General features: G+C 67.1%; 2 protein-coding genes across 3 annotated transcripts; both read left to right on the top strand.

The window, feature by feature from the left end:
• The first annotated feature begins 1305 nt into the window (after positions 1-1305).
• On the top strand, positions 1306-11313 carry RSPO4 (R-spondin 4). 2 transcript variants are annotated; one of them, XM_072879206.1, is made up of 6 exons: positions 1306-1544; positions 2315-2393; positions 5878-6066; positions 6395-6538; positions 6636-6821; positions 9925-11313. In XM_072879206.1, exons 2-6 carry the CDS (start codon positions 2315-2317, stop codon positions 9996-9998), a joined length of 672 nt encoding a protein of 223 aa, XP_072735307.1. In that variant the 5' UTR covers positions 1306-1544; the 3' UTR covers positions 9999-11313. The 2 variants fall into 2 exon arrangements, with proteins under 2 accessions (XP_072735307.1, XP_072735308.1); XM_072879207.1 differs by having other exon boundaries at positions 2250-2393.
• A 1700-nt stretch (positions 11314-13013) lies between these two features.
• ANGPT4 (angiopoietin 4) lies at positions 13014-22632 on the top strand. The gene is made up of 9 exons (XM_072879451.1): positions 13014-13483; positions 18340-18495; positions 18774-18895; positions 19243-19475; positions 19869-19984; positions 20441-20542; positions 20622-20788; positions 21723-21853; positions 21946-22632. The coding sequence occupies exons 1-9, from the start codon at positions 13163-13165 to the stop codon at positions 22104-22106; spliced, it is 1509 nt and encodes a 502-aa protein (XP_072735552.1). The 5' UTR covers positions 13014-13162; the 3' UTR covers positions 22107-22632.
• Positions 22633-22909: the final 277 nt, after the last annotated feature.

Here is a 22909-nt window from a genome sequence, read left to right as displayed (position 1 = left end):
TACTCAAGTATCTCCACCACCATTCCCATATCTATATTTTTCTCAGCTCCCGTGCCGAGACGGTGCCGCCATGCCCGTGCCCTCGCGTCCCCCCCAGCCCGCGCAGATCCGCAATGGGGAGGCCATGTTGCGGGCTTGGTTGTTTATGGAAAGTCAGGCTGAGCCGGGTGCTGAAAACCTGCATTTTATGGGTAATTTTTCAATTTATTTCATATTGGCATTAGAAAAAAAACTAAAGCGATCCCGACGGGTCCTACTCCTGGTTTCCTATGGCGAGGCCCAAGGGGTCTCAAACAACGAAGGCGCTGTCGGAATCATTAACTCTTCGGGAATGAAATGCCGTGGTGCCGGAGGGGAGCGGCGGGGAGAGACATTCAGGGAGGCTGGGGGGGAGAGGGGGAGCCAGAGGGAGAAATTTGTGGGGGTGGAGAGGAGAGTAACACCGATGTGCTTTCCCTGGGCACGGTCGGATGCCCCAGGACACTGATGGACGCATCCACGGCAGCCCCGTGGGTGGCCCTCCCCAGTGCAATGAGTTTGCTGGTGCTCAGCCGTCCCCCAACCCATTTGTCCCTCCCAGGTAAAGCAGACCCAGAGCACCCCAGGTGGGAATGAGCCTGCTCTGGCCGGCCTCAGCCTGGCCTGCAGGAGCGAATCCCAGTAAAATCAGTGCACCCCGCAAGAGCGAAGCAGACGGAAACTCTCCCTTAGTTGACTGGAAGCTGCCAGGACCGAGGTCCGTCGAGATCCAAACCCAAACCTCTCCGTGGAGCGAGCGGGGACGCGGCGTGCTGGCAGAGCCACCTGAGCACAGCTCCAGAAATGCTGAGTTTTCCCCCAAAACGTGGGAGCCAATTCTTGGCCCTTTTATTTCCCTGTGCCCCGCAGCCAGCTGGGGTGTGGGACAGGCAGGGAGGCCAGCATCTGCCCCAGGGGTGCTCAGGGGGGGTCCTGTGTGCCCAAGAAGCTCCCTTCCTGCCCTCTCCGGGGGGGGAGAGGGGCATAACGTGCTGGTTTGCACTTGCTTATGCCAGGGGTGGGTGCGCTGCTGTGGGCTGTTGTCGGGGCTGTCACTGGTGGCCGGTGGCCAGTGGCCCTGGTCGGGGAGGTCACCAGGCTGCTCCAGGGCACGGCTCCAGGCACGGGGCCGGCACGCGTCAGTAGGACGGGGCGAGCACCCGGAGCTCCCAGGACGGGGACCCGCAGCGCTGGCACCCGTGGCTCCCCTGCGGGTACCCGCGAGCGAGGTGTCGCGGCCGAGCCCCTTCCTCCCCCGGTCCTGCACCCCGCTCCGGGCACCCCGCGAGCCCCCGGGGTGCGTTTTGGGGAGCACTGCGTGGGGCAAGGGGTGTGGGCGGCCACGTGGGAGCCGGGAACGGCTCGGTGCAGCTCAGCTCAGCTCGGCTGAGCTTGGCTTAGCGTGGCGCGGCACAGCTCGGCTTGGCTCAGCGCGGCTCAGCGGGGCTCAGCTCAGCTCCGGGCGGCGCAGCTCGGCTCGGCTCGGCTCGGCTCAGCTCGGCGCGGCTCCCGCAGCTCGGAGGGAGGTGAGTTACGAGGCGCTCGGAAAATCGGAGTCAGCTGCAAATCCCGGGGACAGCGAGGGCAGATCCGCAGCCGCCGCTGGAGCTGCCGGGGACCCACCCCAGCCCCCAGGCGGCTGCCCTGCCGGGGGGCTCAGCCCTGCCCGGGGGCTGCCGCCGGCCCCCCCAGGCCTGCCGGGGCCAGGAGCGGGGGTCTGAGCCCGGGGTGGGGGGGGGGGGGGGGGGCTGGCGCAGGCAGCGTCACCCGCCTAGCTCCACCCCCCCCCCCCAAATCGCAGGGGGCTTCGCCATGACCCCGGCGCTGGGATGGCAGCGGGACAGTCGGACCGCGGCGGGACAGTGGGACGGTTCCCAGCCGAGGTGGCGGCTGGAGCGCTCCGGCCCAGGGGGACTCCAGCCAATTTGTTTGCTCGTCGCTTTGTTGCTGCTGGGGGATTTTTTTTATTTTTTTTTTTATTATTATTATTTTGAAGGGGGGGGTGAGGAGAGGGGGCTGGCACCGGCTATAAAGGCAGAGCTCCCCGGAGCAGCCGGCACTTCGCCACCACCATGAGCGCTCCCCTGGCCTGACAGCCCCTGCCTCCCCGGGGGTCGCCGGCTCATGCCACCTTAAAGCACGGCTGCGTGCCTGCGGCAGCGCCGGGGTGGGATGGTGTGAGCCCAGAGCCGCTCTGCTCCCTCCCACCGCCCCTCGGCTGGCTCTGGCAGGAGACGAGCCCACCAGCCGCTTGGATGATTTGATTTCTTCCTTGCCCAAAATTACTCCTGCCCAGATGCTGTGGATAATATTCATGTTGCTGTTATTCATCAGCTCCATGGAAATGCTCACGCAGAACCGATGGAAGAAGCAAGGTACGGTACGCGCGGCCGGCTTGTCCCGTTCAGGTACCGCAGGGCAGCTCGGGGACGTGGGGCTGCTGGCCCCTGCCTCCCCTGCCAGTGCCGGAGCCGCCGGCACTGCCTGTGCGGAACGGGCAGGAGGTGTGAAACGGGGCTGATCTGCGTCCAGGGCTGGAAGGAACAGGGAACCGGCATCCTCCCAGCCCGGTCCCTCGGGCCCTGTTGGACACCAGCTGCGTTCCCCTCTGGGTGCGTGGCACGGGGCTGGCTCAGCGTAGGTGCGTGGAGAAGGCAATGCCCAGCCCCGTGGCATTGCCTGCCCCATGCCGGCCCTGCCCTTGGGGCTGGCAGGGGACAGGGGGACGCTGGCTGGCATGGGGACCAGCTTTGCAAAGCCCAGGAGAGCCGGGCACAGGGGGGATAGTGCAGAACGGGCTGATTTTCCAATATTTCCCTGCTCTGCTTAACGCATTACGTGTGCAGGGAGTAAAACCTCCTGGAAGGGTGCTCAGAGCCACTTCGGGCACTGACTGTCCCCTGCCCTGTCCTTCCCCGAGCAGAGGCACCAGCCGAGCTCGGGCACAGGGCAGGGCGTGCGCCGGGGCTGTGCCGAGGTACGTGCACCCCTCCGTTGGGCACCGGCTCGTGTCCCCTTGCCAGGCAGTGCCGGGCAGTGCCACCCAGCCATGGGGAGCGGGGCCGGGGCTGACGCTCAGCTCTGCGCCAGGAGCAGGTCGGTTTTGGAACCAGCGTGTGCCGGGGTAGGGACAGGACCTGGCAGGACTGGGGCTCTCGGGGCCGGGGCTGGAGCCTGGACAGCTTTCCCTGCGGCCATTGCATGTTAAAGATGTGTGGAGTCAGCGGGCACGTATGATTTTGTGGGTGGCCGTGCTGGCAGCTGAAACTCCTCTGGTCGGAAACGGCCTGGCACCGAGAGGGGCTCGGGGTGCCGCAGGGCCAGCGCCCTGGCTGCCAGCGCTTGATGCCGAGCAGCCTGATGCTACGGGATGCACGGGGGCCTCGGGTCCTGGCAGCACCCAGGGCTCTGGTCTCGGCTCCCTGCCTTGAACACGTGTTGTCTCTCCCTGTATAACCAGTGCAGAAGGGCCGGTGAGGTCTCCAGGGGCCGGGAGCCAAGAGGGATGCTGCAGCACCCCACAGCCGCCCCGCTGCTGCCGGGAGCTGCCTACAGCTGTGCCAAGCCGCCGCAGAGGGACGGTCTGGGCAGCCCAGGAGCTTCCCGGTGCCCACAGAGCCCCCAGCAGCAGAGCTGGGCTTGCAGGGGGCAGCGATGGACGATGCCACGTTGATGTCTGGCACAGCCCAGGCGGGGAGAACCCCCCCAGGCACCCCGGGATCCCGTGCGCCCCCCATCTCAGCTCAGCCCTGCACGCCGGGTCTGCAATCGCTGCCGGGCAGGGGGACGGGAACCCACCAGGACTCCCTTATTTCCCCGGTTTCACAGTTTCGGCGTGAGGCACGTCCCGTTGTGCGGCACAGCCCTCCACTGGCTCTGTAGCAGCTCCCCAGCATTGCTCCCGGCAGCAGAGGCGCGTGCCGGCAGCCCTGCCATGCCGGCATCCCCGAGGCTCGTGGGGCGGAGGAGCAGGACCCGGCCGGCCGAGCCTTCCCCCAGCTCCACACCATGGGGCTATTTTTAAAGCCAGTGACGGGAATGAGGCCCCAGAGCCTGGGCAGGGCTCCCCACCTTCCCTGCCCCAGATGGGGGTTGGAGGGAGAGCGGCAAAAAAGAAAAAATAATCATCAAAAAGAATTAGGGAAGGGAAAGAGGCTTGTAAATCCCTGGGTCTCCAGGGAAGCCGCTCCAGCTGCAGCCAGGAACACAAATGTTGTCAGTGTTTGGTAAATATGTAACGGAGACCATAACAACTTAATGGATCCAAGGTGCTTCGTTAGCGTGCTCCCAGCAGACACAGCCCTAACAAAGCCTCCCGGCCGCGCCGCACCGCGCTGCCATCCAAACCCCTGCGCCCCGGCGAGGGGACCGGGACGAGCCAGCTTGGGGACGGCTACATGGCACCGCTGCACCAGGGACCGGCTCGCACCAGGGCAAGCTGTGCCGGGGACCAGCACACGCGGCTGCGGGGCATCGTCTGCCAGCATCTCTCCCGGCTTCTGCAGCACCGACCTCTGCTGCCCACCAGCCCCTCTGCCCCGGCCACTGCAGCTGCGGGGCCCTTCTGCTGTCGGCTCCTGGGAGTCAGAGAGCATCAGTGCCAGGGATCGCTCCCGGGGCTGAAACCTGCGTCCGTGCCGGGCAGCACCGTCGCTCGGCTCACCCTCACCCACTCGGCTCTGCGGGGACTGGAGCTGCCCCGGGGCAGGCGCCTGCCAGGGCTCGGAGCTGGGGGTCCGCATCAGCCCCCGCCTGTCCCAACCGCAGGCGCTGGGCCCTGCTCTGTCCAGGGCTGCTGCCCCCTTAGGCCTTTGCTACACGCAAAAAACCATCTTCATGCCCTAAGAACTGCTGGCAGACGGAGCGCGGGGGCCTGAGCGCGCAGCACCAGCGCTGCTGGCACTGTCGCCACTGCACGTCAGCCTTTGCTCAGGAGCACCCGGTGCCTGCAGTGCCAGGGCCAAGCAAACGCTTCCCAACACAGCCGGGCACAGCAGAGGCATCGGCCACCTCCACGCAGGAGCTTGGTGGTCCCTTACGGAGATGCCGAGCCAGCCTGGAGGTGCAAAAAGACACCAGGCATGGGTAGCCCGCAGTGCTCGGGGCTCAGCTACGCAGCTCCCGAAGTGCCCCCGTGCCAGGAGTGTCTCTCCGGGTGCATTTCTCTGGGCGCAGGGAGCCAGCTCGGGGAGGAGCAGCGGGCGGCAGGGTCTCCATGGGCCCCGCTGGCGGCTGCAGGCTGATGGGGGCTGGCACCCTGTCCTTGTCTCTGCGAGCAGAGCCCACCTCGGGGCTGGCCACCGTCACCCAGGTCAGGAGCACTGCAAAGGCAGCCAGGGAGGCAGCAGAGGCTCTTGAGCAACCGGACGGATCCTTATCTCGGCTCCTTTTGAGCGTTTCCAAAATGCTCTTTGTCCCCTGACACTTAACAGGCATCAACTAATTAATCCAGGTCAGAGCGTATTTCTACCCGCTGACCGAGCCGTTGCTTAGCTCGCATTAGGATGCTTCCCACGGGACGGGCACGGCTGGTGTAGGGACGGGGCTCAGGGCGTGAGCCGGGCGCGGGGCGAACCCTCAGCCCTGGACCTTGGGGTGATGGAGGCTGCGGTGCCCGAGCCGAGTGCAGCGGGGAGCAATGGCTCTGCACGTCCCCGAGCTGCCAGCCTGGGGAGAGGGGGGGATTTGGGGAGCGGAGGGAAGGTGGGGAGGCACCCGCAGGGAGATGGGACAGTGCTGTCACCTCCGCGGGTCGGAGAGGGGCTGCCACGGGGCCGGGACCCTCCCCGGAGCCTCGGCCGTGCCGTGCATGCGTGCCACAGCCGTGCCGCAGCCCCTCTCCATGGTTCGTCCCCGCAGCGAGCACTGGCCTACTGGAGAACTGCACGGGCTGCGTCCTGTGCTCGGAGGACAACGGCTGCATCACCTGCCACCAGCGGCTCTTCCTGCTCATCTGGAGGGACGGCATCCGCCAGTACGGGATGTGCGTCCACACCTGCCCCCCCGGCTACTTCGGTGTGCGGGGTCTGGAGGTCAACAGATGCACAAGTACGTCCCATGCCAGCCGGGGCCCCCCTGCTCCTCCCAGTGCCCCCGTCCCCCCTCACCGCCCTGCGGGTCCCAGCGCCGTGGGAAGGGTGACGGCTGTGTTTCCCGCAGCATCCCCGGCGGCACAGAGCCGGCGGCAGCGGCGAGAGCCGGGGGCAGCCGGGCCGTGGGGGCTTCCTCCCCTTTCCCCTTGCCCAGAGCTGCAGCCCAGACCCAGCAGGTTTGCAAAGGGCTTTGGGTCCCCAGTGGGTACCGGGGCTGCTGGCTCCGGGCTTGCCGAGTGCCAGCCCTCGGGTTCGCCCGGCTGATCAGCCCTCCTTCCCGGCAGAGTGCAGGTCGCCCAGCTGCGAGAGCTGCTTCAGCAGAGACTTCTGCATGAAGTGCAAAGACAAGTTTTACTTGCACAAGGGCCAGTGCTTTCGGCAGTGCCCCCCCAGCACCACGGTGCAGCCCGGCACCCGTGAGTGCCAAGGTAAGCGGCACCCGTGCCCCGCTCCCGTGGTCCCTGAGGACGTGCCCAGTGCTGCATGGTCACCGTCCCCCCTCCCCTGCACCCCTGTCCCCCGCAGAGACGTGCGAGCCGGGGCCCTGGAGCAAGTGGAGCGCCTGCACCCACGAGGGCCAGACCTGCGGCTGCAAGTGGGGTGTGGAGACGCGGGTCCGGGAGGTGCTGGGGGCCGCACGGGAGGAGGGGGCTGCCTGCCCCGCGCTGCAGGAGACGAGGAAGTGCCGCATGAGGAAGCACTGCCCGGGAGGTGAGCACCGCGCCCTCCTGCCGTCCCCCGACCCTCGGGGTGGCTTCGTGTCTCCCCAAAGAGAGCCCCACGGCGCACCACGGGAGGGGGGGCGGTGGCAGTGGCAGCAGTCCGGCAGCGGCCAGCAAGCCCGGCTGTCATCTCCCAAGCATTTTGAGGCCGGTGGCTGTAACTGCGCAGTTCTGGAGAAAGCCGCCGTCTCAGGCACATGTGCTGAGCAGCTCTGGTGCTGGCACTGGCACCGGCTGCGGGGCTGGCGGGGACCCCCGCGGGCAGCGCGCCAGGCTGGCTGCTCCCACCCGGCAGCCCCTGAGACCGCCTGGGACCGGCTGGCGTCCCCTTCCACCACCGGGCTGGGACGGGCGCTGACGTGAGCCACCGCAGCGGGACGAGGCTGCCGAGCTCCAGCCGCTGTCCTGCCGCGCTTGCGGAGGGAAAGGCACGGCCAGGGCTTTCTGCCTCCCAGTTGTGAATAACAAAGGTTGAGACCCGCGAGGGAGGTTCCTGCAAAAACCTCTGAGCCCCCAAAATACCATCAGCACTTGTGGAGCTGGAGGGCATCAGCCAGGGGATTTCTGATGGCCAAAGCTTTGGGAGAGACCCCCAGGGCAGGGTCTTCCTCCGTGGCTCGCCCGGCCAGATGTTTGTCCCTGATCCTGCGCCTTCTCCCACCGTGGCAGCACCGCGTCCCCCGCCGTGGGGCTCCCCGACGCCTCTCACAGCACCCAGACCTGGCACAGGGGCCGGCCGGGCGGCGCGGGCTCGTGGCTGGCGATGGGAACCAGGAGGTGGCTGATGTCATTTTTGGATGCAGCTGGCTGGACCGAAGCTGTTCTAATAAATCTCCGCTTCATAACTGGCAGAAAGGGGGATTGCATGAGATACCAATCTGTAGGGCCTGACCCCGCGGTGCAGAGGTCTGCAGTTCAGAGCTGTGGGATCGCTGTGTGCCGTGGGACGCATCGGCCGGCGCTGCCAGCACGGCGGGGGCCGGGGGCGGCAGAGGAAAGACCTGCGAGGAGGGGAAGAGGAAAAAGATGGAGAAAGGGGAGCAATAACAGAAGGCGTGCGTGCTGGGGCTGGGGCCGTGGAGCCAGGAGAGCGACTTCATCTCAGCACCATCAATCATAAATAATATTTTCCTGCTGACAGCACGGAGGAGCTGATTTCCATCCCAGCCTGGGCCCCGACTCACAGCTTTGGGGCTCCAGGTGGCATCGATTTCAGGGCCATTCCCCTCCCTGCCAGGCTGTGCCGGCTCTGGACCCGGAGAGCTGGTGACAGTTTGATGTGGCAAGTTCGGCGTGGGAGAACAGGCTGCTCCGGAGCACCGTGTCCCACGGCACCGTGCCCGCGCCCAGCCCTGCCTGGCACACAGCGGGTCCTGGCGGCGAGGACCACGGTGCCGACACTTTGGAGGCGCCCCATCTCGTAGGGTGACTGAGAAGGCAACGGCACCCCGGCGAAGCGCTCGGCCTCCCGGCTCTGCCCGGGCACCCGCTCCTCAGGGTGCCCTGAGGCCACGGGGATGGGCTCAGGGAATGGCAGGGCGCCTTGCTCGAGGCTGCCAGCTGGGATCAGCTCCAGAGCCGAGTCTGGCTCCAAGAAGGCAGAGGCAAATCCCTTCAGTGCCCCACGAGCAGCCCCGGCTGCTTGCTGCCCCAGCCGGGTGGGCAGGAGAGGGCAGCCCCTCTGTCCGGCAGCCCGGCTTGGCTGCCGGCTCCCAGGCCGGCTGCTCAGCGTCCCCGCCGCGGCAGAGCGTGCATCTGCCCTCGCTCCCAGGCTCCTGCCCACCCGGCCAAGTGCTGGGTTATGGGATCCAGATGCCGGAGGAGGACGGCGAGTTCACTTGATGCAGCCGAGACACCCCCAGCCCGGGCGAGCCGGGGAAGGCAGCGGGACCTGACCGTGTGGTGAGAGATTTGTGCCACCACTTCTGAGCCATCCTCAGGCAGCTGGAAGGGAGAAGCATCTGCGCTTGGCCAGGGCACAAAACCCCTCACGCTGCTGTAAATCTGCCTTGTGTGTCTGCCGTGCTCTCCAGACGCTTGGTGTTCGTGCTGTGCCCTCTCCTTTGTGGGTGGCAACTGTCTGGGAGATCAGAGCCGAAAAACAGAGCCGGGCAGGAAAAGAGCTGGAGCCCTCGGAAAAGATCGGCCACAACAGCACTGGCGCACGCCGCACCGGCCGGTTGCGGTCCTCGTGCCCCTCACGTGGGGGCTGCGCGGGGAGAGAGGCACCGGACCCCTCTGTGTCACGGTGTCAGGAGAGCGCGTGGTGAGCGCAGGAGAAGGAGCGGAGACGAAGCTGCCAGGTTTTGGGGCAGCCGTCCCCCTGCCCAGCATGGGCTCCCCTTCCCACGGCAGCCTGCAGCACGGCAGGGCTTATGCCGCATCCCTGTTCGGTGTCTCGGCACCGACCCCTCGGCCAGCTGAGCTGGGAGCTGGAGGGTGCTTAGGGCGGCCCCTCGGGGTGTGCAGAAATTTGGGTGCCTGACCACGCAGCACCGAGTCCCTGGCAGTGGGTCGGCCTTACCAGGACGCAGCCGGGCTCCGCCAGCACGGGGGTCGTGCAACCCGGACAGGGAGCATCGGCGTGGGGAGGGCATCCCCGGGGAGATCATTAGCACCTACACATCGTCTCCTCCGGAGGGGAGGCACAGCCCTGCACCGCGGCAGAGCCAGGCACGGCCACGGCATCAATTTGGGGTGTTGGTGCAGCTGCCGTCCTGCTCCGACATCCCCGGTCCCTGCTCAGAGAGAAGTTGGGGTCTCCCCGGGCAGCCCCCCCGGTTTGGTTGAGCTGGCCCCACCCCATTTCTGGAGATTTTGGGGGGATCAGGATTTAGGGTCTGGCCACGGGAGCCGGGGGGACGACGCATCGGTGTCCCTCTGCCCATGCCGCCGGCACAGCCGGACACCCCGCAGACCCATGCTGCTGTTTGGTGACCTGGAGGGGGGCTCTGGGGTCCCCCAAATCAGGAATCCTGTGCTAACACCCGGGGCAGGATGCAGGATCCGCATGCCATGGATGGGGCTCGGGCTGGATCCTGCTGCCTGGCTGGTGAGCGAGCCCTCCTTTTCTCCTCCTTTTTCTGTTCCAGAGAAAACCGAACCCAAAAATAAAGGCAAAAAGCGACAGAAGAAGCCGAAGACAGAACCGCAAGCGGGTACCTAGCGGCACAGGCGTGGGAGCTGGGGCAGCGCGGTGGGAGCCGGTCGGGAGAGCTCCCAACCGTCTCCCACCACGCTGCCCCGGACGCGTCGCCCCTGTTTTTCCATCCACAAAAAAATTGCACAATTTTCTTCCCCCCCCCTCCCATTTTCTTTTGAGACAATTTATGGCCTGTAAAACATTTCCTTTTCAGAAAATCTAATTTGCAGTGTCCAAAGCAATGCCCTGGGGCTCGGGGAGGGGGTGGCTCCTTTATTTTTCTGTTTCTCCCTCTCCCCCGGCCTGCTCGGTCCCTTCCCTTGCTCCAGCCGGGTGGGATGGGGTTGGTCCTCAGTGGGATTGGACCCCACTGATGAAGATGATGAACCTGTGTACCGTCCCCCGGCCCCGGGAGATGCCCCGTCCCCACGGGGTCCTGACTGCACAGGGGTGCTGGGGTGCACAGCGCACCACTGAGCTGCTCCGGGTGCCAGACAGGGTCCCCCATCCTCAGCCACGGGCACGGAGGGCGGCAGGGCCCCCAGGGTTGGGACCCCGCTGGGGACCATGCCATCGCTCACGGCAGCCCAACCTGGTGCTCAGCATCCCCAGTGGCACAACCGTGGGCCAAATCCTGCCATCCTCAGGCTCGGACGGCAGCGGGATCCCCAGGGTGGGAACCCTGCTGGGGACCACGCCAGCCCAGCGCTCAGCATCCCCACGGCACGACTGTGGGCCAGATCCTGCCGTCCTCAGGCTGTGAACCCAGCCCCAGCTGGATGTGGGCACAGGAATTTGGGGTGCCCATGGCCACGTTCGATCCGGAACAGGGCCGCACACCAGGCAACTGCAGCTGCCGGAGCGAGCCCGGGCAGGGGATGCTGCTGCCTCCTGCATCCCCCAGCTGGGACGCGCTGGGAGCACCCACCGCAGCCCCCTCCCAACCACCCCCTGGGGCACCACCCGAAGGTGCTGAGCCCGGCCGTGCCGGTCCATCCCGCCGAGCTGGCTGCCACGCTCGTGTCGCCTGCAGAAATAAACGGTGTACGTCCGTGGGGCACGGAAGGCTGTATCAACATATTTAACATGTGTTTTGCTCAAATTGCTGCCCCAGCTGCGGGCATCTCTGTATTTGGGGGTTTCCCGGGGTCAGAGCCCCCCCGTCCCTGCTCCGAGCGTGGGCAGGGGGAGGCTGGCTCTGGCAGCGGGGTGTCGGGGCTGCAGGGGCCGTGAGGGCTGCACAGACCCTTCAGGGTGAGAGCGTTGGGTGTCAGTGTCGACCCAGCCCCGGGAGCCAGCACGAAGCTGCCGGAGCAGCCGCTCCATTCGCTTAATGTCAAATAAATGTATTAAACCTCCGGCATCCCTCTCGCCTCCCCGTTTTCCTCATTTCTGTGAGGCGTTGCCAGACGGGGACGGGGACGCCGGCTGCGGCCACGGCATTACCCCTGTATCTGCGGCAGGAACGGCTGCCGTGGCTGAGCGTGGCAGCCCGGCTCTGTGCCAGCTCGCGGCACTGCCGGGGGTGCGGGAGCAGCCGTGCCCCTCCGAGCCCCTCCAGCACACGGCCGGACCCAGACCCTGAAGCAGAGGGGAAAGGCAGCCACCGGCGTCAGGCCCCTCCATCCCGTAACCTGCAGCCGCCTGTGCCCCCAGCATGGCTCCCGGTGCGGGGGGGACCCTGCCCCAGCCCCCAGGCACTGGGGGGGTCTGGGGAAAGATTTTATTTTGAAGATTTTATTTAAAGCATCACTCAGTGCCTGAGCCAGCGGCTGGAGCAAGCGGTAAGCAGCATCACCGGGACTGCTGCCCGCAGGTATCCCGGGCTCAGCTCGGCTGCCGGAGGGGCTCATCCGGCCGGTTGCTAATTGCAGTGAGAGCACTAATTGCTAATTGCAGAGTCTCGCGAGGCCCCCCTCGCAGCGACGACCGGGCCCAGACGCGTAATCCGGCTACTGCGAAGGCCAGCACGCTGGCCCCACGGCAACTCTGGCATTTCCCTGGGAACCGGGGCTGGAGCACCCCGCTCAGCAGGCAGCCCTGCTGCAGACAGCGCTCCCGCCAGCTGCTCCGGCACCGGCGCTCGCAGCATCCCCGGCCGTCCCGCCGTGACCAGGATGGCAGCAGGGTCCCTTCCCTGGCCCCACGGCTGTGCGAGCAGCCCGGCGTGCGGGGACACGAGCCCCCCGTGCTTCGAAAAAACATCACCTTCTCCTGAGACGCGTGAGCACGCCCATGCCCGGGGAAGCCTGCTCTCCCGTGCCAGCCTGTCCCCACCGCCGGGATTGTCCCCTCCCGGGGGAACCAGCCTAGGACTAACCCAGCACGTAGGCTGGCAGCTGCGGTGACCCCCGGCTCTGGTGGGTGCCCCTCACACACAGCAGTCCCAGCCCCTGCTGGACCCCCCACCCAGGATCTGGGCACCCCAAGCCCTGCGCGGGGTCTGGCCGGGTCCTGCCAAGCTCTGCCTGGGACACAGCCCCCGTCCTGGTCCCCACGGGCTCGTCCTGCGGCCGGAGCGGCCAAATCCAGGCCTGGCTCCCTCCAGCGTTATAAATAGCCGGGATGTGGGGAGGGAGCTCCGCTCCCCAGGATGGGGGTGTCCCGGGGACGGCGGGGGCTGACCGGGGGGGACTTGGCGGGTGCCGGGGATGGAGGGCGGGAGGGCTCGGTGCCGGTGCGAGCAGCTCGGACCCGCTGGCTGGCAGCGCTGCCCGCCCCGGGAGATGCAACGAGCTGTGCAGAGAACGGCCGGGGGGGCCGGGGGGTGCGTGCAGGCAGGGGAGGGACGGGGGCTGCGTGTGCGAGCGTGTGTGTGTGTGTGTGTGTGTGCGAGACATTTATAGATCACGTGTGAAACTTGATCTCCCCACAGTGGGCTCGGAGGAGAGAAAAAAGATAGAAGTATTGTTTTTAAACAGATTTTTTCCTTTGTTTTTCTTTTCCCCCCCCCCCCCCCCCTCCCCCTGCAAGGGCTGCGGCCGCCTGGCGATAAAAGGCCGGGGTGGCCGGAGCCGGCTCAGAGGGAGGAAATGCCGAAATCGCAGCGTTTCAACTTGGCGGTGAGCACCCACTGACCCGTCCCGGCAAAGAGCGGCGTCGCGGCCACCCGGGAAGTGCCAGCGCATCCCCGGCCGTGGCACCCCGCTCTTGCCCCCCGCCCCCAGCGCCGCGGGGACCCCCGCACCATGCGGGTGCTCAACCTCGGCCTGGTGGCCCTGACCTGCGCCACGACGGCACTGTGCGCGGCCGGAGCCCAGCGCCGGGCGCTGGAGGGGGGCGGCCGCCGGCGTTACCACCGGGTGCAGCACGGCCACTGCAGCTACACCTTCGTGCTGCCCGAGGCTGAGCTGCCGCCCTGCCCGCCTGCCCCCGCCGCCCCCGGCCCCGCCAACGCGCTGCTGCAGCAGGACTCGCCGGCCAGCACCACGCATGCCGGCCACGGGGCCGCCCAACGCCTGCGGCACCTCGAGAGGATCCTGGAGAACAGCACCCAGTGGCTGCTGAAGGTAGGGTGCAGGGCGGCGGGGGGACGGGCGGCAGGGTGGCGTGGGTGCCGGTCTGCCTCCAGCACCCAAGCGTGCGGCATCGTCGTGCCGGCTGCCTGCTCCAGCTCCCTGCCTGCTTCAGGCTGCCGGAGACAGAGCTGGGGGCGTGGGGGGAGGTTTGTGCCCACCCAAGCGACGGCACCGCGGCCGAGTCGGCGTCTGCCCTGCAGATTTGCAACCTGGGCCTGATCCTGGACTGTTTGCACCAGGCACCGGCTCCTCGGAAGGGATGGGTGCTGCGGGTGCTGCAGCTTGTGAGTGCTGCGGCTCGCGGGTGCTGCAGATCGCCGGCGCTTGCCGCTGCGGCTGCATCCACCTGCCATCCCTGCCATGGCTTCTTGTGGTCCCAGCTGGGCTGGCTGTGCCAGGAATCCCTTGGGGCTCAGCGCTCCCTCTTCTGGGTCAGGATGCGGCTCTGTTGGAAAGCTCTTGGGAAGGGTTTTGGCAGGCGGCGGAGCGAGGGATGCAAGGGCAGGGGCTACCGAAACCTCTCCAGCTTCATCGTTTTCCCACTTACGGGCTTTGCAAAAGCTCCTGGCGCTTGGTGAGACTTTGAGTGGGACCCACGGCTCCCAGGCAGCCCCCGCGGGTGGGTGGGTGCAGGGTGGGGGGTAGTGGGGTGCCACACCAGAGGGGCTGCGTGCCCACGGGGGTGCCCCCCACCCTGGCTCGCCCCGTCCCCACCACCCACGGCAGGAAGCGGCGTTTCCTTCCTGAGGGCTCGCGGGCACTGCTGGAGCCCCCGAGCGCAGCCGCCTGCGTCAGACCCAGGAATAGCTCCCGGCCGGCTCGTCCCGGCGGGGGGCTGTAAACCCCGCACCCCGGCAAGGCAGCGTCACCGGGACCCTGGGTGCCCGCGCTGATAAGAGGGCGAACAGCTTGTCCCCGGCCAACACCAGCCCTCGAGCCAAGCGGCACCGCCAGCACCACATCGTCGCCATGTCCCCCCGGGGTGCAAAAGGACCCGTGTGCCTCTGCACCCCAGTTTGCTGGAAGATTCCCTCCGGCTGAGCAGGGCTAGCGGTGCTGCGGGACGGTGCGTGCTGAGCCCCCGCAACCCGCAGGGCCGGGGTCAAACACACCAAGCCGGGGGTCCCGGGGGTGGCCTGCACCGGCCACGCTGCTTGGGGACCCTCTCCTGGCCACTGGCCACATGGGGACGGCAGGGGCAGGAGCAGGCAGGTGCAGGGATGTGCAGGGCTGTCCCTTGTCCCCTCAGCCATCCTAGATGACAGATTCCTCAAAAGCTGGGAAAACGCTGAGCCACGGGTCCACTGAAAGCCAGCCCGGGGTGTCGCAGAGGGATCGGCAGAGCCAGCCACCACGCAGCTGGCGGCAGCGAATCTCCGTCACTGCGGGACATGCTGGGTCTGCCGTGCATGCACAGCCCTGGGGTGCCTGCACCCTGGGGTCCCTGCCCCGGGGTCCCTGTGCTCTGGGTGCCCAGGCCAGCTCTGAGCTCCTCCCGGGGCGAGGGCAGCCTTTGGGCATGGTCGAGCAAGGCGAGGGCCGGGGGTCCCACCGCAGGTGCACATGGCCCTGCCTCGGAGCGGGCAGCCGCGGGCAAAGTGGGGCTGCACATCTGGGCAGCTGTGGGCAATGATGCCCCGCACCGCAGCCCCAAGGTGCAAGAGGCAGTGGGGCACTGGGCAGCCAGCACCCCACCCCATCCCATCCCATCCCATCCATCCCATCCCACCCCATCCCATCCATCCCATCCCACCCTATCCCACCCCATCCCACCCCATCCCATCCCATCCCATCCCATCCCACCCCATCCCATCCATCCCATCCCACCCTATCCCACCCCATCCCACCCCATCCCATCCCATCCCATCCCATCCCACCCCATCCCATCCATCCCATCCATCCCATCCATCCCACCCCATCCCACCCCATCCCATCTCATCCCATCCCATCCTAACTCATCCCATCCCATCCCATCCCATCCCATCCATTCCATTCATCCCATCCATCCCGTCCCATCCTGTCCCATTCATCCCATCCCATCCCATCCCACCCCATCCCATCCATCCCATCCCATCCCATCCCATCCCATCCCATCCCATCCATCCCATCCTATCCATCCCCATCCCATCCCATCCCATCCCATCCATCCCATCGCATCCCATCCATTCCATTCATCCCATCCATCCCGTCCCATCCTGTCCCATTCATCCCATCCCATCCTGTCCCATCCCATCCCATCCATCCCGTCCCATCCCGTCCCATCCCATCCCATCCCATCCCATCCATCCCGCAGCACAGCTCCTCCGGCAAAGGCAGTTTTTAGCTTTTTTTTTTCTGTTGTTCCTTGGCTTTCCTAATTTAACCGGAGCTGCCCAGGGAGGCTTGTTTTGGTCGGACTCCAGGCCTGAACAAACAAACCGGGGCTCGAAGGAGACATCGGGTTCGGGGACGGATTGTAAACAACGTTACGTCCCCGGCTGCTCTGCCCTGGTCCGGGGAGCCTTGCCGGGTGCTGGGGGCTGGGGGACCTGCCAGCAGGACGCCCAGCACCCAGCAGGGCTCCCCAGGCCCCCTTGGGTACCCCCAGCACCCAGCTTCCCCAAGGGACCCCATCTGCAGCACTGGGGTGCTGGTCCACCCTCCCCATGTGCAGCCCCCCCCATGGCCGGGAGGGACAGGGACATGACGAGGACCCGGCGCACGGGGACACGTGGCTCCTGCTCCGTCCCGTCGGCTGTTCCCATCTCAGGAGGAATTCATTTTAGTTCAAACACAAACATTTGATGGAGCCACTGGGGCTGGGGGGGGAGCTCGGGGCAGGACAGGGTCCCCAGCGGGGCAGTGACAGCTCTGGGACGCCCGCGGCACAGGGGCTGGGGCTGCTCACCCTGGCATGAGTGCAGGGGGCTTCCCCCCAACCTCTGGCCCTGGGCCCCCCCCAGCTTGTGCTTGTGGGATGCTTAGAAATGCCGGGGCTGGATGGGGACGGGGACAGGGGAGGGATGCGGCTGCAAGAAGGTGGCACAGGACCATCCAGCCGTGGGCGACAGGTCCCCAGCACCGGGACAGCAGGGTGGCAGGGGTTCCTCCTGCTCCAAAGCAGCGTTTTGGGGTGACGCACAGCACCATGGTCCCCCCCCGGCTGCTCTGCGCTTCTTGGTGAGGAACGCGGCTGGTGGGATCCCTCCAAGCCCAGGCGAGCCCAGCTCAGCTCAGCACCCGTGGGGCGAAGGGGGATGGTCCTGGTTTCCCTGCCCTCTGCACGGAGCCTGTCCCACTTGGGTCCCCTGTCACCCGTGGCCGGGGACCCCGTGCCCCGCTCCAGCCCCAGCTGCTCCCAGGGAGCTGCTGGGGCCGGGGGCCGAGGCTCCTTCTCCGGCTGCGCTCAGCCCTCCCCGTGCCAGCCTGACCTTTTCCACGGGTATGTACTGCCCTCGGGCTCACAGATATGTTTATTTTAAAAAAAAAAAAAAAAAAAAGGCAAGATTGAGAGGGAGAAAAGGCCTCCCCGAGCCCTGTGAAACAACAAGATTAACGACGTGGTTAAAGGGAAACTCTCCAGCAATCACTCAGCTCAGGGAAATGTTTTCCAGACGCAGATCTCCGACCTTTCCCCACTTCCTCCCTGCGAGCACACGTTCCCGCGAGGGAAAATCCCCGGGGAAGCGGGGCGCGAGCAATGCTGGCCGGGATGCCCAGCCCTGGCACCCTCCCGCCCCTCACGGGTGCTCGCGGTGGGGTGATGGTTTCGCCGCTGCCCGGGTCTGGAAAGGAGGGAAGGGGGCCCTGCCGCTGCCAGCGAGATTTCATCATGCGCAAACAAGTGCAGAGCAGAGCCCTGCGCCCTGGCCCGCTGCCGGCCCCGCTCCCGTGCTCAGCATCCCAGCACCGCTGCCTGCCCACCGCACCGCCTGCGAGAGCACCATCCCACCCCGGCCGGTGCCGCGTGGTCCAGACCCCCGTGAGATGCACGGGGACGCGGGGCTCTGCCCGCACTGGAGCAGGACCCGGTGCGGCGTGGGGACAGCGGGATCCGTAGGGTGGAGAGAGCTGGGGAGCCCCTGTCCCCTCTCGCTTTTGGGGGCTGCCCAGCATGGGGTTGCTTTCCCAGCGTGGGCGGCAGCACGGCCCTTTCCGCTCCCTGCGGCCCCCGCCGAGGGACCGTGCCCCCGCCGAGGCCGTCGCCCCGGGGAGGGGCCGAACGGGAACCTCATGGTGGGGCCGCCAGAAATAGAAAAGCCTTTGGGAAAGGCAGCTCCCCCGCGGGCTGGGAAAGCGGAAGCAACATCTCAGCTGTGTCCGCAGCCGGCTTCTTCCCAGCCCCGAGCGCTGTCCCGTGGCGGGGCAGCACCGGGTGCCGGACACCCACCTTCCCCGGCTGATGGTGGCCCCCGCTGTCCATGTCCCCAAGCCTGGGAAACCGATGGCTGGGGGCCGGCAGCTGATGCCGATGCTGATGCCGATGCTGATGCCGATGCTGGGCGCTCCTTGCCCGGCTGCTCGGCACAGGCCACCCCAGTTGCAGAGCAGCCCCAGCTTGCCAGCAGACCTGGGCGCACACACGCCCGTGCCAGGTCCCGGCAAGAGGAAACCGTCTGGCACCGCAGCCCAGGAATCTTGGCCGCCGGTGCCCAAGGGAGCTCCCCCGCGGCAGCGCAGCCTGCGGGCAGCTCGCTCTGTTCTCCCGATAAGCTTCAAAGGGCCCTGAGATGGGTTGTGCCGTGCCAAAACGCTCCCAGGGATGTGCCTGGGGGCTGTGCCGAGCACTGCCAGGCTCAGCCAGGGTGCCAAGGGAGGACCCGGCAAGCTCCCCGAATGACCCGCCACGTCCCCGCTCCCCTCCGCAGCTGGAGAGCTACATCCAGACGAGCATGAAGCCGGAGATGGCGCAGCTGCAGCAGACGGCGGTGCAGAACCAGACCGCCACCATGCTGGAGATCGGCAGCACCCTCCTCAACCAGAGTGCCGAGCAGAGCCGCAAGCTCACCGACGTGGAGGCCCAGGTAGGGGGTGGCCGGGGCGCACGGCACGCGTGTTTCCATGTCCCCGTGTCCCCACCACCCCTGGGACCGTGGTGGGTGAGGTGTTTCTCTGCTGCTAAAAGTGGGGCGATTCCCCGAGGTGATGCATGTTTAAATGCACCAACGTGCAGAGGTGCCGGGGTTGCGTGCCGGGGTTGCGTGCCAGGGTTGCGTGCCGGGGAGCCGCGAGCCCGGTGACACCGAGGACGTGGCGTGGTCCTGGCTGCTCGCACTGACGCTCCCCTCCGCTCCCGGGGCAGGTGCTGAACCAGACATCGCGCATCGAGATGCAGCTGCAGGAGAACTCCCTGTCCACCACCAAGCTGGAGAAGCAGCTGCTGCTGCAGACCAACGAGATCCACAAGCTGCAGAACAGGAACAAGTAGGGCCTGGGGTGACCCGGGACAGCCCCCGGACCCCGCGGGGAGGCTGGTCTCTCCCACCCCAGGAGCGCAGCTGCACTTTGGGGGGGCTTGAACCCCTCCAGGGGCCGGCTGGCTCGCTGGGGGATCGCACAGCCCTGGCACGGCCCTTTGGGCTTTGACCCCCCCTAGCTAAGCGTGTCCCAGAGGTGCCAGGCAGGGTGCAACTCAGCGGGTGCGGCAGGGAACGGGGACGGCTCTGGGTCCCTGCAGCGGTGCTGGGGATGGGTCCGCTCGGCCGCCTGCTCCCTGCCCGGCTGTTTGGCAGAGGTGCAGCCCCCCCGTCACCGCTGCCTCCCCCTTTCAGCATCCTGGAGGTGCGGGTGCAGGAGATGGAGATGAAGCACCAGGCAGAGCTGGCGGGGGCTCGCTCGGAGAAGGAGAAGCTGCAGCGCCTGGTGAACCGGCAGAGCGGCACCATCGAGGAGCTGGAGAAGTCGCTGCTGGCCGCCAGCGCCAACACCAGCCTGCTCCAACGCCAGCAGCTCCAGCTCCTCGAGTCGGTGCAGAGCCTGGTGCGCCTCGTCTCCCAAGGCAGAGGTGAGCCGGGGCGCGCGGGCAGGGTGCAGGCAGCGGGAGAGCTCCTCACCCCTGCCCGTGACGGTGCCGGGCCCCTGTGCTCAGCTCGGGCGTGGGTGACTTCGCCCCGAAAATGAGCCCTGGATTGCATCCGAGGAGCAGCTCCGAGCCCCCAGGGGAGGGTCTGTGTCCTGACTCTCCCCAGCCACAGCAAATCCCCAGGCTTAGGCTGGCGGCAGCCCCAGAGCATCGCAGCCGCCACCTCACCCAGCCCCAGGGAGACGATGCAGAAGAAAGAAAAAAAATAATCCGTGGGCACAAAAGCATCCAAAGGGAGCGGGGAAGAGCAACAAAACCAGGCAGGGCTGCGGCAGCAGCGGGGTTTCTGCCGTCTCACCGTCCCCTCTGCCGCAGCCCCGCTGCCTGGGCAGGAGCAGCTCTTCCAGGACTGTGCCGAGGTGCGCCGGGCAGGCGTCCGTGCCAGCGGGGTCTACACCCTCCACATTGCCAACCTCAGCGAGCCCAAAAAGGTGAGCACAGCCCAGAGAGGGCTCCCACCGCAGCACCCCGGGGTGCTGCCAACCCCAGGGCCACCCAGTGCCACCCAGTGCACACCAGCCCCGTACCGCAGCGGCTGTCCCTGTGGGATGGGCACATCCCAACCCCTCCTGCTGGGGCAATGCCCCCCACCCTGTCTGGCTGTGGGGGCTGCAGAGGGGGCGAAGGCGGGGGTGGGATAAAATTGATTTTAAAGGCACCCCCACAGCCCACCCATGAGCGCCGTGCCCCAGCCCCTGCCCACGGCCACAGAATGAGGAGAGATACCCCCCACGGCACATGCACGCCAGCCCCTCGGCAAGCTCTAGCACCCATGCAGCACCCATGCTGAGCTGCCCAGCCCGGGGGGGGACACGCACCCCACCGCCCACCCCGAGCCAGCCCTCGTCGCCCCACTCCGCAGCCCATCCCGGCTGTCCCCGCTGCAGGCGTACTGCGACATGGAGACGGACCGAGGGGGCTGGACCGTCATCCAGCTCCGCACCAACGGCAGCCTCAGCTTCCAGAGGAGCTGGAGGGAGTACAAGCAGGTCTGCACCCACCTGGGGAGGGGGGCACCCTGGGGGCACCCCAGCCACCCCGCGCTCACCCTCCCCGCCGCTCCTCCAGGGCTTCGGGGACGCGGCGGGCGAGTACTGGCTGGGTAACGAGGCCGTGCACCTCCTGACGAGCCAGGCACCCTACGCCCTGCGCATCGAGCTGCGGGACTGGGAGGGCGGCCAGGTCTATGCCCACTACGGAAAATTCCAGCTGGGGAGCGAGCGGCAGCTTTACAGGTAGGAGAGAGGCACCGCGGGGGTGGCCACCCAGCCCGTCCCTGTCCCCAGCTGTCCCCGAGCCCCGCGGGCAGCGGCGGCCACGGGCAAGGGCTGGCTGCAGTGCCCCGGGGAGGCACGTGGCCCCGGGGGGTGCAGGATCACACCGGGCTTCACTGGGTTTTCCCGGTGGGAATAGGGCTCGGCAGAGCTCCTCCCCACGTGCCGGGGGACAATTGCTGTGCCACCCACTCCTTCTTCTCCCCGCGGGCCCCCGAGAACCCAAAGTAGACTTTAATGCATGAAATTCCACCAAGGCAGGGGGATTTCCCATCCCAGCCAGCCGGGCGCGGCGCCAGCAGGCAGCCGGGGCATTCGCACCGCGGCTCGATGCTTGGGCAAATGGGGGTGACGCGGCTGCAGCCGCTGGGCGTTCCTGGGGGTGCCGGGCATCCCCAGGCTGCTACACCCATGTCTGGGGAGGGATGCTGTGCTCCTGCTGCCAGGCTTGCGAGGACAGCGTGTGCTCCCAGGAACATCAGCCTGGCCGTGGGCAGGAGGGCTGGCAGGCAGCTGGGTGCTTGGGTGCTGGGCTGGAGATGGGACCAGACCCTGGAGATCGCCTGCACCGTGCATCCCTTGCATGCACCGAGCTGACCTCCAGCAAAGAGGACCAGGGGAGCCTCGGGGGGGTCCTCTCTGCCCCAGCATAGCACGACCTCCATCCACCCTTGGGGACCCCCAGGACAGGCCCTCCAAGACCGCAGACTCAGGCCAAGACGGAGCTGCAGGATCTCTGCCTGCATCCTTCCGTGCCGGCCCTTGCTCAGCTCGTGGCATCCCATGGCCTAGGACCCGTCCCGAGCAGGGCTGGGGGACTTTGTGGACCCCCCCCGGCAGCAGCCAGCCGGCACTGATGGTGGCCGTGGCCACGCCGTGCTGGGCCGGGCGGCAGGCTCTCGCTGCAGGACTACAGCGGCACGGCCGGGCAGCAGAGCGGCATGGCGCTGCAGGGCACCCGCTTCAGCACTCGCGACGCCGACAACGACAACTGCCTCTGCAAGTGCGCCCAGATGCTGTCGGGAGGTGAGCGAGCGGGGGGGGGGAGGACACGGTCACGCAGCACCCATGGGTGCCCACCCGGGATGCCACCCTCCCTCCCTGCTCCCTCCTCGCAGGCTGGTGGTTCGACGCCTGTGGCCTCTCTAACCTGAACGGCATCTACTACCCGGCCCGGCACAACATCCGCAAGCTCAACGGCATCCGCTGGCACCACTTCCAGGGGCCCAGCTACTCCCTGAAGGGCACCCGCATGCTGATACGACCCGCCAGCTTCTAGCACGCCGGCGGCCAGCGTGGCACCTCAACCGGTGCCAGCCTGGCACGGAGGGAGGGGATCGGGAGAAGGGATGGCTGGGGGAGACTGAGCCCTCCCAGCGCTGCAGGGAAGCATTTCCCCCAGTTATTATTTTTTTTTACCCTTTTTTATCCCATCCTCTGAGATCCTGCGTGTTGCGGAGAGGGGCTGGGCCTCCAGCTCCCCATGCCACCTCCTTCACCCAGGGATGGGGGTCCAAGCCCCCCCCCCGGGACCCCCTGCACGCTCAGCCCAGCTCTGAGGCACAGCAGGGGCTTTGCCTTTTCTGTATGTTTTAGGGCGTTGCAAAGCCCCCGCGGTCCCGCTTTCCCCGCGGGATTAGGGTAGCTGGCGGGGATGGGGGTCCCTGCGAGCGCGAGGGGCCGGTGCCATCCTTCCATCCCGTCCTGCCCGGGCACGGCCGTGCAGGGGGACACGGGCTGTCCCCTCCGGCGTGCGCCAAGCCACCGTCCCCGCACACGGCAGCACAGGCACTGCTCCTTGCAGGACCAGGCTGGGTGTTTCCAGCCCCTGGGGGTGGGTGGGAGGAGTGGGGGGGAGTCTTTGAGGACCCCGGGGGGACCATCCCCACGCTGGGATGGCCGACGGCCCCGTGCTGGGGGAGGCAGCGCTGGCAGGGGGCTGGCAGAGCCCTGGGACGGGGCAGGACGGGGGTGAGGGGTCGCGGGTGGGGTGGGGGCTGCGGTTTGAGATGGGGCTGGGGGACGGGGGGTGGTGGGAAGGGTCCTGGGAACGGCTTTCGGGGGGGGCTGACCTGAGGCAGG

Source organism: Ciconia boyciana, chromosome 14 (genome assembly GCF_034638445.1).
Source record: "Ciconia boyciana chromosome 14, ASM3463844v1, whole genome shotgun sequence".
NCBI lineage: Eukaryota > Metazoa > Chordata > Aves > Ciconiiformes > Ciconiidae > Ciconia > Ciconia boyciana.
This window is presented reverse-complemented; position numbering and strand designations above follow the sequence as displayed.

Coding starts and splice junctions, on each gene's coding strand:
- RSPO4 (XM_072879206.1), top strand. CDS start 2,315: ATGCTGTGGATAATATTCATGTTGCTGTTATTCATCAGCTCCATGGAA. Junction 2,394..5,877: donor GAACCGATGGAAGAAGCAAG/GTACGGTACGCG, acceptor TCGTCCCCGCAG/CGAGCACTGGCCTACTGGAG. Junction 6,067..6,394: donor GGAGGTCAACAGATGCACAA/GTACGTCCCATG, acceptor CCTTCCCGGCAG/AGTGCAGGTCGCCCAGCTGC.
- ANGPT4 (XM_072879451.1), top strand. CDS start 13,163: ATGCGGGTGCTCAACCTCGGCCTGGTGGCCCTGACCTGCGCCACGACG. Junction 19,985..20,440: donor ACCTCAGCGAGCCCAAAAAG/GTGAGCACAGCC, acceptor TCCCCGCTGCAG/GCGTACTGCGACATGGAGAC. Junction 20,543..20,621: donor GCTGGAGGGAGTACAAGCAG/GTCTGCACCCAC, acceptor CCGCTCCTCCAG/GGCTTCGGGGACGCGGCGGG.